General features: G+C 37.0%; 1 protein-coding gene across 1 annotated transcript in view; it reads left to right on the top strand.

Annotated features, from left to right (window-relative positions):
* LRP1B (LDL receptor related protein 1B) overlaps window positions 1-13,623 on the top strand; it is a 1,349,009-nt gene extending 1,335,386 nt beyond the window's left edge. The window contains exons 88-92 of the mRNA XM_075000767.1: window positions 2,537-2,613; window positions 4,680-4,770; window positions 9,423-9,567; window positions 10,792-10,890; window positions 13,416-13,623. Coding sequence (XP_074856868.1) covers window positions 2,537-2,613; window positions 4,680-4,770; window positions 9,423-9,567; window positions 10,792-10,890; window positions 13,416-13,556 — 553 coding nt within the window. The 3' untranslated portion in view covers window positions 13,557-13,623. The remainder of the gene's footprint in view (window positions 1-2,536; window positions 2,614-4,679; window positions 4,771-9,422; window positions 9,568-10,791; window positions 10,891-13,415) is intronic.
* Window positions 13,624-15,625: the final 2,002 nt, after the last annotated feature.

The following is a 15,625-nucleotide window of genomic DNA, read 5'->3' on the forward strand; positions in this document are numbered from 1 at the left end:
TCCATCAAGAGAGTCCCGTCACCTACCTCCACCTTCTGCTCTCCTGTGGCTAGAAGCAACTCATCTCTTCTTACCCATAAAAAGGCACTAACATCTCCAGGTTGCAGCTGACCACTGACATAACCCAGCCACCTCTTGTCCCCTGGCTATAGTGTTGGCAGGAACCTGACTGTTGGGTCTCCAGCAAACTGGATGACAGAGATGGCTCAGCAGGGTGGATGTCTAGGGAACAGAGTTGTCTGCACTTTCTGGGGGCCAAACCTAAGGCAGGAGTGGCATGCAACCAGGATACTAAGTGCCACTGCCCAGGGGGCTGCTGCGGCACCTAGAGGGTCAGAGTGTAAACAGGGTAGAAGTAGCTTCCTCACCACCAGTCCAAAGCTTATCTGAGGATTGGAGATGCTTCCCCATGTGGGCATTGGTATGTGCCAGGCATGGCTCTTCCTGGCCAGCATGCTATGCCAGGGGTTCTTGAGCCTTTCCATTCCTGCCAGCCCAGCCAGAGGCTGTTTGGGGAAGGAAGAAGCCTAACTGCCAAGATGTTGTTTAGCTGAATGATCCAACAAGGAACGGGTTCCCTGCACATTTCTGAGAGTGGGAATCAGCCTACTTGGTTGTGGGGTGGGGAACAGTGATACGGAGGAGCAGCAGGGCTGAGAGAGTGAATAGGCACAACAAGGAGAGGGCAGTGATGGGGGAGCGTGTAAAGGGCTAATGAGTGGGCATCAGACATGAAATGAAATCAGCTGCTATCAGCCCTGTGCTGGCTGGAAATGGGGTTGAAGACTGGGGTGCCTGCTAAGCAGGAGCTGGCACACAGCAGGGCTTGCACTGATGGACCAGAAGTGGCAGTGTTCGGTTCTGTATGTGGAAGCTTTGCCCATCTATCAGACTTGCACGCCTACCCACATAGTCAGCTACTGGACACCCATTGTTCAATGCTGATGGGCAGGCATCTGGCAAGCAAGGATCCGGAAAGCAGTAGAACCCACCAAAAGTGATGGGAGAGGATAGAGAGAAAATAGGGGACAGTTTGCCCATTTTTAAGAAAAAGTAAGCACACCTGCAGGAGGGCTTATATGTAGGTCTGTCCCTTTAAAAATGGGACTTCTGCTAATCCTACACATGCCTTATTTTGACTACCTCTACACAAGAGGTTTTTCGCAGCAAAACTGGGCTTTTGGAAAAACCGTGGAGTGTCTACATGCAAAAGTGCTTTGTTGACAATTTGTCAACAAAACCTGGCACATCTGCTGCAGCATTGTACATCTCCCCATTCAGGTATAATGCCTCTCTCGACAGTGTTCTTTTGACAAAACAGTCAAGTAGATGCTTTGGAGACTTTTTGCCAACAGGGCTTCTGGTTCACCAGGCAACCCATTTACAGAGCTTCTGGTCTGCCATTCTGCTGAGAGAGGCCCAGGCTGTCTTGCTGCTTTCTGTGGAGAGAATGGATTGCGCTTTCAATCAGCTTTTATGTGTAGACACAATCTGTCAAGGAAATCCCTTGCAACAGTGACTTCTGTTAACAGAGACTTCTCATGTAGATGTAGCCTTACAGTATAGGGTAGTCCTGCTGAAGTCAGTGGAACTATTTATGTTCTGAATCCTTAAGTGGTTTGCTGTGTCAGGGGCCCAATCAAGTAACAGGCACAGCATTGGATTATTGATCTGACCAAATGCAACTATCCAATTCAGGTAGAAAAAATATGGAAAAACATCAGAAAATTGCCTGTGAGTGTTGTATGAAATTAAATAATGCTTTATCTCCTACAGCCACTTATATCTTGTTTTTTCTGCCTAGAAATATTATAACTTAGCAATTATGAATCTTGTTATTTGTTTCAGTTGTTTGAGGAGTTTCAAAAGTTGGTGGCATGAATAAATCAAATTTGGGTGTCCTGCTGTAACATGTTCAAAATTATATAAAAATCAAATTACAATAGTTCCTAGTGTATGCATCCTAAAGTTATTAGCCACTGGTAAATAGATGAGAAGTCCTGCGGCACCTTAAAAACTAAAAGATTTATTTGGGCATAAGTATTCGTGGACAAAACCCCACTTGGTCAAGTTTATATCCATGAAAGCTTATGCCCCAAAAAATCTGTTGGTCTTCAAGATGCCACAGGACTCCTCATTGTTTTTGCAGATACAGACTTAACATGGCTACCCCCAATACTTGGTAAAATAGATCTTCTTTATATATTTGGGTATGACTTTTAATATAATTGTATAACATTTGCAATTTCATAAAATGGCCATATGTTTAAAGTGCAATCATGATAAAAGTTATGTGCAGTTCAAACTAACCATTTATAAAATAGTGAAAAAAGTGACGGAGGTAAAAAGCGATGCAGAGTGCTCAGTGTCGTGCCAGAATACCCAAGACCTTTTCACATAAAGCTTATTGTTCATTTTGTCAAATGGCTGTTATTGTTCACGTTCCTTTTGAGAAAACGGTGGTGGTCTCTGTAATAGGTTACTGTGTTAACAGCTGTCATCTATTAATTTTACCATTTTAATTGGATCCTTTTAGATGTTCAGCCAACTGGTCAGGCACTCAGTGTGAGAGGCCAGCTCCCAAGAGCAGCAAGTCTGACAATATCAGTTCAAGTAAGTGCTTTAAATTAACTTGTAAAATACTGTTAAATTTAAAAGTGATCGATGATGATCTTTTAACATTTGAACATATGAAGTAATGTGTTGGTTACATTTTTAATGGTTAGGATTTTGCTCTTATTTACATTTTTGATTGACGTTCAGTTCCACATAAAACATTTTGGATTACTGTCAAATTATGGCATATTTTATATGCCCACTTCTTGAAAACCAGCATGAATTTTTCTTAGAAAAAGCATTATCAAATGACAAATGCTTGGTGAAATGTACTCCTGTGGAGAGACATAGCATAAGATTTATGACCACTGAAGTTGCACTTAAAGCCTCAAACTAGGATTCAAGTGGTTCATAGCCTTGGCATTTGTTCTGCCTGCACAATGGTATAATTTACATACTGAGATAATCATCCTAAAAGTGGGAATTGTTCCTTTAAATAAAAGTAATAATCATGCAGATTAAGTAGAATAAAACAATGATGGCATCTGAAGGTTAGTCTGCATGCACGTTTAGTTTGCTGTAGGTGGGGGGTTTAATTTACCCTGCACTAGCCTGCCACACACTAGCTGTCCACATACTCCTTTCTGCTGTGTACAAACAGTTTATTAGTGCACTTTAATCTGCTTTCATTTCAAAGCGGTATAGATCAAAGCACCCCAACAAAACTGCTAATGAGCATCAGCAGGGTCCACACAGAAAGTTAATGTGTGACAGGCACTGCAGGGTAGATTCACTTCTCAGCTTCCCATGAACTATATATTCACATAGACAAGCCCTGAAACTAAATGAGTTCCCATATTATCAGTATGTGGGTGATACCAGTCCAGCTGGAGCAGTAGAACAAATTGCCCACTGTTTAGGTGAGCAGCTAACTGACTGCAATTCAGTCTAGACAAGACAAATAATGTTGAAGGGGTGGGGCAAGCAGCCAGAAGATTTGGTGGAACTTATATCAGTGCCTCTCACTGAGAAAGTGCAAAGGCCATTTGTAAAACAGTTGCTCCAGTCTGATGTGGTGTTAGATCCCATATGGTTCTTGGATGCCAAGGTAATAGCAGGAGGTAAATTCCTTCATTGTTGTTGTTTATACCTGGAAAAATGAGTATGACCCTTTACTTACAGCATGGACCTTGCCACAATTATCCATGCCTTCATTTCCCTCAAAATTAGATTAATGCAATGCTTTTTCATGGCAATAATTCAGAAACTGAATCTCGTGCAGTATACAGCAGTTTGCATAGTAAGTGGAAATGTTGAAAATACATTGAATTAATGCTCTGTGATCTACCCTGTCTTTCAGTAATCTTCAGTGTAGAATTCAAGGGCACAACAAGCAGTTCTTTGTTTATGTTGTGATTTGTAATGCATGGGAAGCGACCTAGGGCATGTAATGCCATTAGCTGTACTGTACAAATTTAAATAAAATGAGATACACTATCAGTAATATTTGATTATATTTCACAAGGGATTTGTTGAATTTTAAAGAAAATTGGTGAAGGGGGTTTCCTAAATTATAGCAATAGGCTTGGAGGGATACTTTTATAGCAACAGTATGTGTAATCCAAAAGTATTTATAGCAAATTTTCTTTTATTTACTAAATAGTTATGTGAAATTGTGAAACACATAGGATGACACCTATTGCTGACCTTCTACCCAAGAATAGGCTCACTGACTTCTGTGCAACTGTCTGCAATTTGGTTGATAGTACCCTTCTTGCTTATATTCTTTTTATAACACTGTCAAGCACAAGGTTGCTGTACCTTATTTACTAGTAAATCCAGCAATATTGCCATTATCAACATTGGCTTTCAAGGGCAGAGTTGTGAAATGCAGGTATCATGGATGAAATTTTCCAAATATAAGTAGTCACACCTAAATTGCCTTTTTATTTGTCAATATGTAACCCTTCAGTAACTAAATATTATATTATATTATATTATATAAATCACTTTTCTCTTATTAAAAGGGTAAACGAAACTATAACTTGATTGTTTTGCAACTTTCCCACACCTAGAAATCATTACGCTAGTATCTTCAATGTTCTTTTCTCTACTTGTTGCAGGAAGCATTGCAATCATTGTTCCTCTTGTTCTCTTGGTGACTTTGATCACTACTCTGGTAATTGGGCTACTTCTTTGTAAAAGAAAACGAAGGTGAGTAATTTCATGCTACAAATGTGGCTTCAAAAAGGAAAATTAGAAACAGGGAGAACTGCTTACAAGAATGTTAATGGCTGGAGCAGGCCAACTGACAGGAAGAGATCAAGGGAGGCAGTTGCACTGAGGCCTGGAGATTTCAAAGGGCCTGGAGCTCCTGGCCTCCACTGTCACTACTGCAGCAGAGGCAGCGGCCAGAGCCCCAGACACCTTTGAATTGCTGCCAGAGTGCTTCTTAGTGTGGCTCTGAGGGCTTGGGGGGAGTGCAGCACTGCAGTCTGGGCACTGATGAGGACTGACTGCCCTTGGCCCCACCCCTTTCACCCTGATCCTCACTGCTTCCGGTAGTGTGAAGCCAGCCTCACACACCTTGTCCCAGGGGCTGTTAGCCCCGCTGGTCTGGAGGGTGTTTCACAAATGCCAAGATATTTTCCTCTTATAAAAATGTACTAGGTGCTGTACAGACACACAGGATTACAGTAAACCCTTTTCATATCCACCAGTCCAGGAGGCTGCTGAATATTGAAATATTCTGTGTAACAGAGAGATATGCCTAGTAATGCATAACACTAAAGAAAAATGAGATTATATGTTAAGAAATAAACAAAATATATACATGATAGTTTATTTACTAGCAATAGTAGTATTGTACACTGTAAATGTATACTGTATTTGCTGTATTTATTTGTAGTTATTTTCACTATACTGAACTCACGGAAAAAGTAACTAAAATTTACTTATGATTAAAATGGTTATTTGAGAGTTCTGGAAGAAAGAATGCCTAATAGGAAAGAAAACAAAACAGCAGAAATGTAGCACTTTAAAGACTAACGAAATGATTTATTTGGTGATGAGCTTTTGTGAGACAGACCCACTTCTTCAGATTAATTTAATTTCCAATACAGACTGACATTTAGAAGTATATAGGACCAAAAAGGAAAAAAAATGCAATAAAAACTGACAAATCAAATAGGATAGAAGGAAGAGGGTAAGAGGCTGGGGAATATTAATTGTCCTATCTGACATAATTAGGAGCATCAAAGGAAGGGAAGCCATCCTTGTAATGTGTGAGGTAGTTGATGTCTCTGTTCGTACCATGTGTTAATTTGTGGAATTTGAATGTGTACTCTAACTCAGAAATCTCTTGCTCTAATCTGTTGTTAAATGCTCTCTCTTTTAGTTTTGGTTCTCTGTACTTATAAATGTCAGGCTGTATTGGAAATGAAATTGATCTGATGAAGTGGGTCTGTCCCACAAAAGCCCATCACGGAATAAATCATTTTGTTAGTCTGTAAAGTGCTACATTTCTGCTGCTTTGTTTTCTTGGGGTACAGATTAATACAGCTACCTCTCTGTTGTTATTAACAGGAAAGAGTTTACTGTATGTAGTTCATGCCCCAGGGGCCTTATAGGCTGCAAGCCGAATCCTGAAAGTACTCTCTGCATGTGACTGTACAATACAATGGTACTCACATAATTAGCCTCAATGACTTTTATGTGCTGTAATAGTTTTGTCTAATATTGCTTATTGGGTTTATGTAGTGCTGGGTGCTGCTGGTGGCCTGAGATACACTGAAGGTCAGACTACATCAGTTAGTAATCCTTTCTGTCCTTAAACTCTGCCTCTGTTTCAGCAAGGTTATTCATCTGTGTAAATTTTTGTGGAATAGGGCCCTAAAGAACTTTCTTCTAAACACAGCTCACTCTAATTATCTTAAATATATATAGTGAAAGCATAAACAGTTTTAAAAACATAACAAAATGTGGTAACATCCTGGAAATTTAAATATTCACAAACTCATTCTGAGCTCACGTTGCATTAATAATTACAGATTTTTCACGCAAACCTAAAATAAAATTCCTGTTCAGTATTTTTAAATGTAAATCCAGTGTGTCCCCCCCATGGGCAGCATGTAGTATTTCTATTGGTGGTGCACAATCACACATGCCTAACAAAATGTAAATGATAGCAATTATACATGTACTTACAACAGGAATGCACATGTGGATGAAAAGTTAAGACTCAAACTTAAATAACATTGCCCTTTATAATAAGCCATATGTTTTCACAACAGTTACTTCTTCATCTTTTACAGTGGTTTACATCTGATTTTCTCTTCATGTGAAAAGATATTCAGCTTTAGATACTTTTGTATATGTGATAAATAACAGCTTTTTCCTTGTCAACAAAATGTACATAGGAAATGGTCCTCACAGGAGCTAATTATTCACATGTAATATCTTCTAAATTGGATGACAAAAATCTCTGCCTGTGAAACAGTCAGCATTATCTACTAGAAGCAAATCCACTTCATGTAAAATCCATCCTGTTTCTTTTTATATTACCTTACCTTCCTTCTTTCTCACATATTTTTCTTCACACTTAAGAAGCAAATGTGGCATGAGAGATTAAAAATGAAAGTACTATACACATTAATCAGTGGAGAACAGGAGGTCAGTATATATGTGTTTACGTAATGAATATGATGATTTAACTGTTGATTATCTTATAACTTTCTCTTACTGGACAATTTTGAGTCTCTGGGTTTAAAATGTTATTACTCAAAAGAAAATAACTCTAAAACAATCATCATATATTATATACATAACTAAAGAACCACATATTTAGTAAGATGGTGAAAATATAGACAATTAAACTAACCTGTTTTCTCATAGGGTGCATCTACATGTATGCAAATGAGGTACAAATTTGCATATCTGACACCTTGTTTGCATATTCTAAGTTCGAAAGAGGTTCTTTCGAAAGAAAGCCTGTGTAGACGCTGCTCTTTCAAAAGGAAACCCATCTTCGAAAGAATCTTTCTTCCATTTATTTAATGGGAAGAAGGATTCTTTCAAAGAGGGGGTTTACTTTCAAAACAGCAGCCTCTACACTGGCTTTCTTCAAATTAGAATATGCAAATGAGGTACCAATTATGCAAATTTGTACTCCATTTGTATTTTCAATTTACCTAATTTACATGCCTCGTTCGAAAGAGGACTGCAAGTGTACACGCACCCATACTGAGATTTCTTGGCCCTCTTTTCCTTGGGCCAAAATAAATCTTTTAAGCAGTTTCTACACATGCCACTTTTGAAGTGTGCACTTCTACACTTTTGCCACTTTTAATAAATGTCCCGAAATATGCTAATGAGGCACAGATGCAAATTCCCTGTGCCTCATTAGCATAAAGTCACATAATTTGGAGTCTGGAAGACGTTCTTCCAGACTCCAAGCTGCTGTTTAGAAACACAGCCCTCGGGGGTCCTTCCGGAAGGAAGTCCTTTTTCCGGAGGCCCCTTCTTCCCAAAACTTTCCAGAAGACCCCCAGGGGGCCACGCTTCCAGACTCCAAATCACGTGACTTTATGCTAATGAGGCACAGGGAATTTGCATCCGCACTTCATTAGCATGCCACTGGCTTGTGTAGAAATGACCTCAGTCTTTAAGGTGCCACAGGACTAGTGTTTTCTGTAAGCTGAGTTCTTGGGTGGCCATCCAGGAGAGATTCAAATGTCACCCAGATGATCAGCAGAGCACTCATACACCCCAACAATGGACAGCATGTATTTCTATTTGTGGTGCACATCCACACATCTTGGTTCACATAACAAAATTTATTCTGCCCATGGGTGGAAAAAAGAGAGAAAACACTGCACTATTGTTTTTCCTGGAAGTGAACTTTTCTGTTCCACTATGTTTTTGGGAAATAGATGCTCTCACATGTCAGCTTGAATCAGAGACAATTAAATGTCGTAGGTCCCATCCCCATTATACTGTCACAGTTCAGAACAGCCTCCTGTCTAAAAATGATATCCCTAAACCAGGGCCTTTGACCTCTGATGACAAAGATCATTCATTTATTTCCCTGTCAATGAAAATTATTGGAATCACCCATGGGATAATGTCACATCTGTTTAAAGCTGTTCCTCCTCATATGATCCAATTTGAAAGTTAAACCTGCCATATCTCACTTTGCACATATGTTTGGGGATACCTAAGCTAAGTTTTCTCAATAGCTACTGACAGGGATTCCAGCCAGTTAACTTTTGACAGACACACACACACACCTTCCATAATGAAGCCAGAGCTTAGTTGTTCCCAAATTAAGCGCATATGGATTGAGACTACTGCCCCCAAATAAGCCGGCATATGATCCCGCTAATTCTACAAGGAAAAATAGGAACATTATCACTCCTCTTGGGTTCTGCAGACACACAAAAACAGAGATGTCTGCACTGGAGGACTCTGCCTTCTTTGAATGCTGAAAAAGTCTTGTAATGAATTTGTGAAGCTTTCCCTGGGAAACAAGGTGGATTCATCCATACCACAGGGAAATGTCAGAGCCATAACCTATGGTCTAGTGCACTGCAGGAATCCACATTGAAACAAACCCACTTGGAAGGGTAATAACATGCCACTTCCTCAGTGTTCCCTAGCTTTAGCAGTGCTCAAATGGTAACTTTGTTTGGAATGAAAATTTCATCATCTCCTTGATAGCCTGATACACGCCCAGGAAAAAAAAATTCTTTATCTGGGTTTTCATAAGTGCTTTCTTAGGCCATAAATCTGTTGAATAGTATCTTGTATGTATCATCCTTGAACAGACTTGAAAATACCAGCCCCTTTTGACTGTTTATGTATTCTAGGACAAAAACTATCCGAAGACAACCAATGATAAATGGAGGAATCAATGTAGAAATTGGTAATCCCTCATACAATATGTATGAAGTGGGCCATGATCATAATGAAAGAGGACTTTTAGATCCAGATTTCACAGTAAATCCAGAAAAGGTAATACAGTTTTGCAATGAGAATATTCTCTTTGTTTTATGTATTGTAATGAATCACTTTAAATCTAACTGATGTGATTTTTCTCTCAGAGGAAAATGCATTAAACAATGACATGTCTCTTCATTCAGTGTAATGAACATGAAATCAAGTAAAGTTTATTTAGTGAAAACATAGGTTCTGTGTGTAAGGCAAACAGACAAGATCATCAGCAGAAAGGGTGATCTTAGGGGCTAACACCCTATGCTCTACTGCATGAGCTAAAAGACATCTGCCTCTCAGCGAAGGCTGTAGAACAGGGATTTCACTCTGCCTTCTGGTCTCAGTGCCTGTGGGGTTACACATGTATTGTCAGTTTTGCACCTCACTGTTTGCTGATATTCTTTAGTGGTGGTCTAAGTTTTTCTGGATGTTACTCTAGAAGTGATCTGTGATCTAAGAGGCTATATCATAAACTCTTTGGACTACACTAAAGTACAAGATCATTATTAAATCACCTTTACTTAAATTCCATATATTTTATGGGCCTTCTTTTGGTACGCCCGTGTTACAGATTTACTAGCACTTATCCTTTGCAAATACCGAGCTCTTGCATTTGTAAATCTGAGCCTAATTTTGGTTATTTCCAAAAATGTAAGTCATACTGAAGCCCTATAGAATACATGTACTACATAAAAAAGAACATGGTCTTTTTATTCTGAGTCATGTCATTTCTAAGAGCACTGGTGTTCAGTGGTAGAACTTCTGAGTGATGTGACCTGGATGAACAGGGTAATGGTTCAATAGCTTAGAGCTATCAGCAATCAGATGCATCCTATGGGGCAGCTGTCATTTTGTGGCATATTTGACAAAGCAATAACTGGCTTACTGTTAGCTTTATGAATATCATCGCATTGTCACTTAGTCAATATGCAGCATACTACAGAGAAGCTGAATACATAGTATATCTACTGGCTGCTAGGCACGTAGAATAACTGGATCATGACTGATTGTTAAGCTTGACTGTAACGTTTACTAGAAAATGCTTAGTGCTGGCCTCAAGCTGAATATAGGACTCATCCAAGCTAAAGAAAGCTTGTAGTTAAAATTTTAAAGGCAGGGTTTTTTTCATTATTGTAGGCTAGTTGTTTTTGATCAGTGCACTGCTTATTAAACGATATGTCAAACAGGAAATAGAAAAAGCCAGTATTATTCAGAGATAAACTAAAATATTCTGTTTATATGCAGGCCAGGTATATAGGGGGAGGGTCTACTGCATTCAAGCTTCCCCACACAGCACCACCAATCTACCTAAACTCTGATTTGAAAGGACCACTCTCTGCAGGGGTGAGAAATGATAATTCATTTCCCATGCTCATTCCATCGTGTTCCTTCTCAGAAAAATCTGCATGTTATGGTAGAATAGTGCCATTTTTCTTCATGTTTTTTCATTAGCAAGAAGAAATTTGCAAGCAAAAATAACATTTCTCTTTGGTGCCATATATTTCATCTTTGCTTATCATGATAACCTTGATCTAAAATGTAAAATTGAAAATGTATGCTTAAAAATACAGCAATCAGTAAGTAATAACTCTACTTACCTTATGGAAGTAAGCAACTTTAACTTACTGTAAAGCTATATAAAAATGATGACAATCATGTAAACATACCAAATAGCAATAGGTGTTTAATGCAATTTATCAGAATGGGATAAGATTAAAAATTAAATAAAACCCAGTGCTCCTATTAAGATGTATTTGAGATGCATTAAGTTGAACAATTTCTATAAATTTTTACAACTTAATAGTGGATTGTTTAAATTTCACTCAACCATTTTGCAAGTTACAACTAAGTTAACAAACTATTTAGTTTAACTTTCAGTAAACCAGAGTTGTGTATATTCTAGCACAGTAATAAAGTGTGTTGAAATGTTTCAGACAAAAAAAGATAGGGATATTAATATGCTTGTTTCACCTTCATATGAAAAGTATGTGTTCATCTTTGTCTCATTTGCATAATTGTAATGTGTGTAGATGTAACTGAAGTTTAATTTATTTTATATGCTTTGAAAACACAAAATACAGTCCAGGGGATGCTACATGCCTAATGGATAGGAAAACTAGGTTATAATTCCATCTCTGAAAATGAGTCAAATTACTTAATCAAGCCATTCAAACCACTTTATTTTTCTGTAGTTTAGTTTCCCCCATTGCATAATAATAATGTCTGCCTCATACAGATAATAATGGTCAATTTTTGGTTCATAATGTACATTGAAATCACCAGAACATACAATATGAATTCCAAATATGATTCTTATGTCAATTGTGGTGTTGGTAGTCAAATGAAAAGTTCTATGAAAAGTTAAACATAAAAACTACATTTCTGTGTCATTTCTCGTCACCGGGATTGCACAGGTATAACTGAATTTGGAATTTGCTTTTAGAAATTACTACAGCAGGTGAAAATATATTTATGTTCCATTAATAAAGAAGTATGGGGCTTTTGTTCTGTTTTTTTTTCCAGCGTGACTTCTCTTTCTGTATAACAGAGAAGAGTAGAATGCCAGACAATCAGCTAATTATGCCAGTCCTGACTAATCCAAGTTACCATGATTGCTGCAGTGAGCCAAGCGATAGGAAGGCTTCAAATCCTGGTTTCTTATTTGATAAGGGGGGAACAGAGAAATGAGGATTCTCAACCTATGTTCTTTCTTGTTAGCCAAAACAGCAGTGAAGCATGCTAAGGAATTCCAGTCTAGGTGGTACTAATAATTGGAAACTTTATGATCTGTAAGGAATTAGGCAGTCTTCCCAGTGACTCTATATAAGGTTGAGAAATCAGATGTGATAATTCATCCATAATGTGTCAGGAAGTTCAAATCCACGTCTTACATACTCTTCCATATTTTTAGTGGTAGTTCAGTATTTTTCTCATATATGATTAGTATTACTGTAGCACATAGCACCCTACTCATGGTCCAAGCTTCACTGGGCTAGGTGATGTACAAACATAGAACAAATAGTTGGTCCTTTCTTCAAGGAGCATTCTAGATAAGTAAAAGACAGAAGATTTATACAGATGGCAGGGTGAATACAAGGAAAAATTAGACCATATTGAAGATAGGCAGTGGTCACAGCAGAGAAGCAGCCTAACCCATTGTGAAGTTTTTTTTATCAGTATCAAGGTAAAGGAGGATTTTGAAGAGGGACATGAAGCTAGATGATGAGTAGACTTCTACAGACTTAGATTTTGTAAAAATAAAATAATTTGAACAGCTGACATCAATATTTATTTTAAAACTATTTTTGTTTTTAGTTTCATCCATGTAAATTGTTGCAGTAACTCAAAACAATGGGTTTTAAGCATCTTTCCTATTGTAATCAATTTGCGGTTTCACAACTATGGGATACAGTAAAGTGAGTTCTTGGATAAAAATTAATGACAAGAAAAGCTGAGATTTAAAAAGTTAAAGCTTTGTAACCATTACAGCACTAATTGCCAACGTCACATATCAAAATATGCTCACTAAATATCCTTAAATCAAATTCCAATAAGTTCTCAAACAGCACTTTTGTCAGTTTGCCCATCTGGAATTTTCAGCAATTTCTGGAAATATTTTTTTTCATCTTTTTGTGCTAGTTAGATAAATATCTCCTCTCCCCCAGCCCCCAACATCTGAGACACACTTAGGTAATGGGTGGTCATTTCTACAGATCTTAATTCTCTGATAAGATTTACAGAAATCCAGGTAAACATTAAAGGTGTTCATTTATGTATGTGTTTTCTCCCTTTGTCTTAATAATACAATTTTCATTTCTAAACTAATTCTTAATCTAAATCACATACTTCATATGTGTCTTTTTCCACAGCCAACAAATTACTCCAATCCAGTGTACGCGAAGTTATACATGGATGGGCAAAACTGTCGAAATTCATTAGCAAGTGTTGATGAAAGAAAAGAACTCCTTCCAAAGAAAATAGATATTGGGATAAGGGAGACTGTTGCATAATTCTCTGTTATCTTTTATACTCTGTATAAATGTATAAAATATAAGGATTACTTTTCTATGTACCCAACAGTATTATAATTGTTTTGGCATCAGCATTACCTCTGTTTTTATTTTGTTTGTTTTGTTGAATGTTTTCTGGATTTTTCTTTTGCTGATGACTTTTGACTGACCATTTGTAAGGTATTTTTATGAAAAAGAAACTGCACTACAGTACAATTTACAACATGCTGCTGATACACCTTTGAATTTGTTAAAATTAAAAACATTTGTTTGTAGTGTGAATATGAGCAATCTATTTTGTATGAACTTTTTTGGTTCTACTTAATCAGTGAAGATAATCTCTGCACCTTTTGATTATATAGTCTGAAAGCTGTAGTACAGTGTGTAAGTTTGTTTTAAACAGCGAAAGAAGAGTGAAAGGTCTACTCTCTTTGTGCCCGTTAGAATTTCACTTCAGATCCTGTTAAAAGTAGGTAACTTCACAAATGGAACATAACTTGCTTGGAATATTAGCTTTAGATTGCCAAGAAGCAAGCAAGATAGTGGAATCAAAACAGCTGCATGAACACAAATGAGTGTTTCAGAAATTCTAGCAATTGTACATGATACATGATATACTAAACATTTATACCACGTAAACATCCTTGTATTGAATAAAACCTTATAGAACATAGTAGAAATACATCTCCAAAGTTGAAAGATTTTACTTGCTGTGGGACAAGGCCTATGACCTCTAGCAGTCCTGTAGTACAGTAGCCACCCTAGAGCACAAGAGGGCATTGCCTACACATGTATTATACGTTCATTCACTCAATCATATGCCATATTGTGAATGATCAATCCCCTATCACATACCAAGCAGTAGAACAAAAATAAAATGTAAGCACACAAATTGTATTCTGACTTAGCCAGTAAGAAAAATAATCCCTTCTCCAGAGATACTGAGGGATCCAAAAGACAGCAGTTTATATTAATGATAATAGACTATGATATACTGATCAATATATATTACTGAAACATATTTCAGACCAATTGTGAATTAATTTTAATACTTTTGGGTAAAATGTCAAAACCCCATTATCAAAAGTGGAGAGTATCAATGTAACTGGTTTTCAGTACTTTCTCTAGTACTGGCTTATTTTGTGTAGTTGTTAAGAATAAAAACAAAACAGAAAAAAATCCACTTGCCTTTTTGAATTTTGACAGAAACAAGGAGTACAATTTCTTTAAGCTGTAAAAAATAATTGAAATATTTTATACATAACTGTAAAGGCACAAAATACTTATTTACACACATACTATAGAGGGCTTTTTTATTCCTCTGTTGGACATGATTGACTTTTTCCTGTCATAATATATTAACCTAACAGATTAATATGTTTGTGGTTGCTCTTTATTCCCTTTGTACAAGTATTACAAAAATAACTGATGTTTTATAAAAGATTTTTGTTGTACTATGTGCATGCATACTACCTATTTCTAATCTTTGCCATATTGAGGCCTTTATAAACTCTTGATTTATGTAATACTAGTGCAGGTTTGCTTGAAAAAATGTTATGCATATCATAAACTTTTTCAGGTTCTTGTTTAAGTACATTTTTTAAATTGAACAGTATTTTTCATTTTGGTTATAATAGTCATTTTGCCTATGTTTCTACAATGAAGTGTGAAATACTTTATAAAAAATTGTTGACTGACTTATTTAAATGAAATTCTACATATTTAATTCTCTGTGTTGGGTAATTTTTAAAGTTAAGATATACAATTATATAAGCAATATAAAAACAAAAGGCAAGGAAATTAAAGGGAAATAAGAAGATGTTATACCGGAAGTGAAAGGGCTAAATTCAGTTTAGAAAGCCAAACAGTTTCTGCTTGCTGTAAATCCTCTCTCTAAAGGTTATGCAATGATGCATACGAGTTAATATTTCAGAAAGGGTGTGTCTGTATATTTTATTCCACTGAACATTTTAAACCCTACCTTTTTTATGACTTCGTTGAGGAGATAAGTATCTTCAGGTCACATTTCATCCATTCACCAAATACATCAGTATGGAAAAATATGTGAT

This window comes from Carettochelys insculpta, chromosome 8, assembly GCF_033958435.1.
Source record: "Carettochelys insculpta isolate YL-2023 chromosome 8, ASM3395843v1, whole genome shotgun sequence".
NCBI classification, from domain to species: Eukaryota; Metazoa; Chordata; order Testudines; family Carettochelyidae; genus Carettochelys; species Carettochelys insculpta.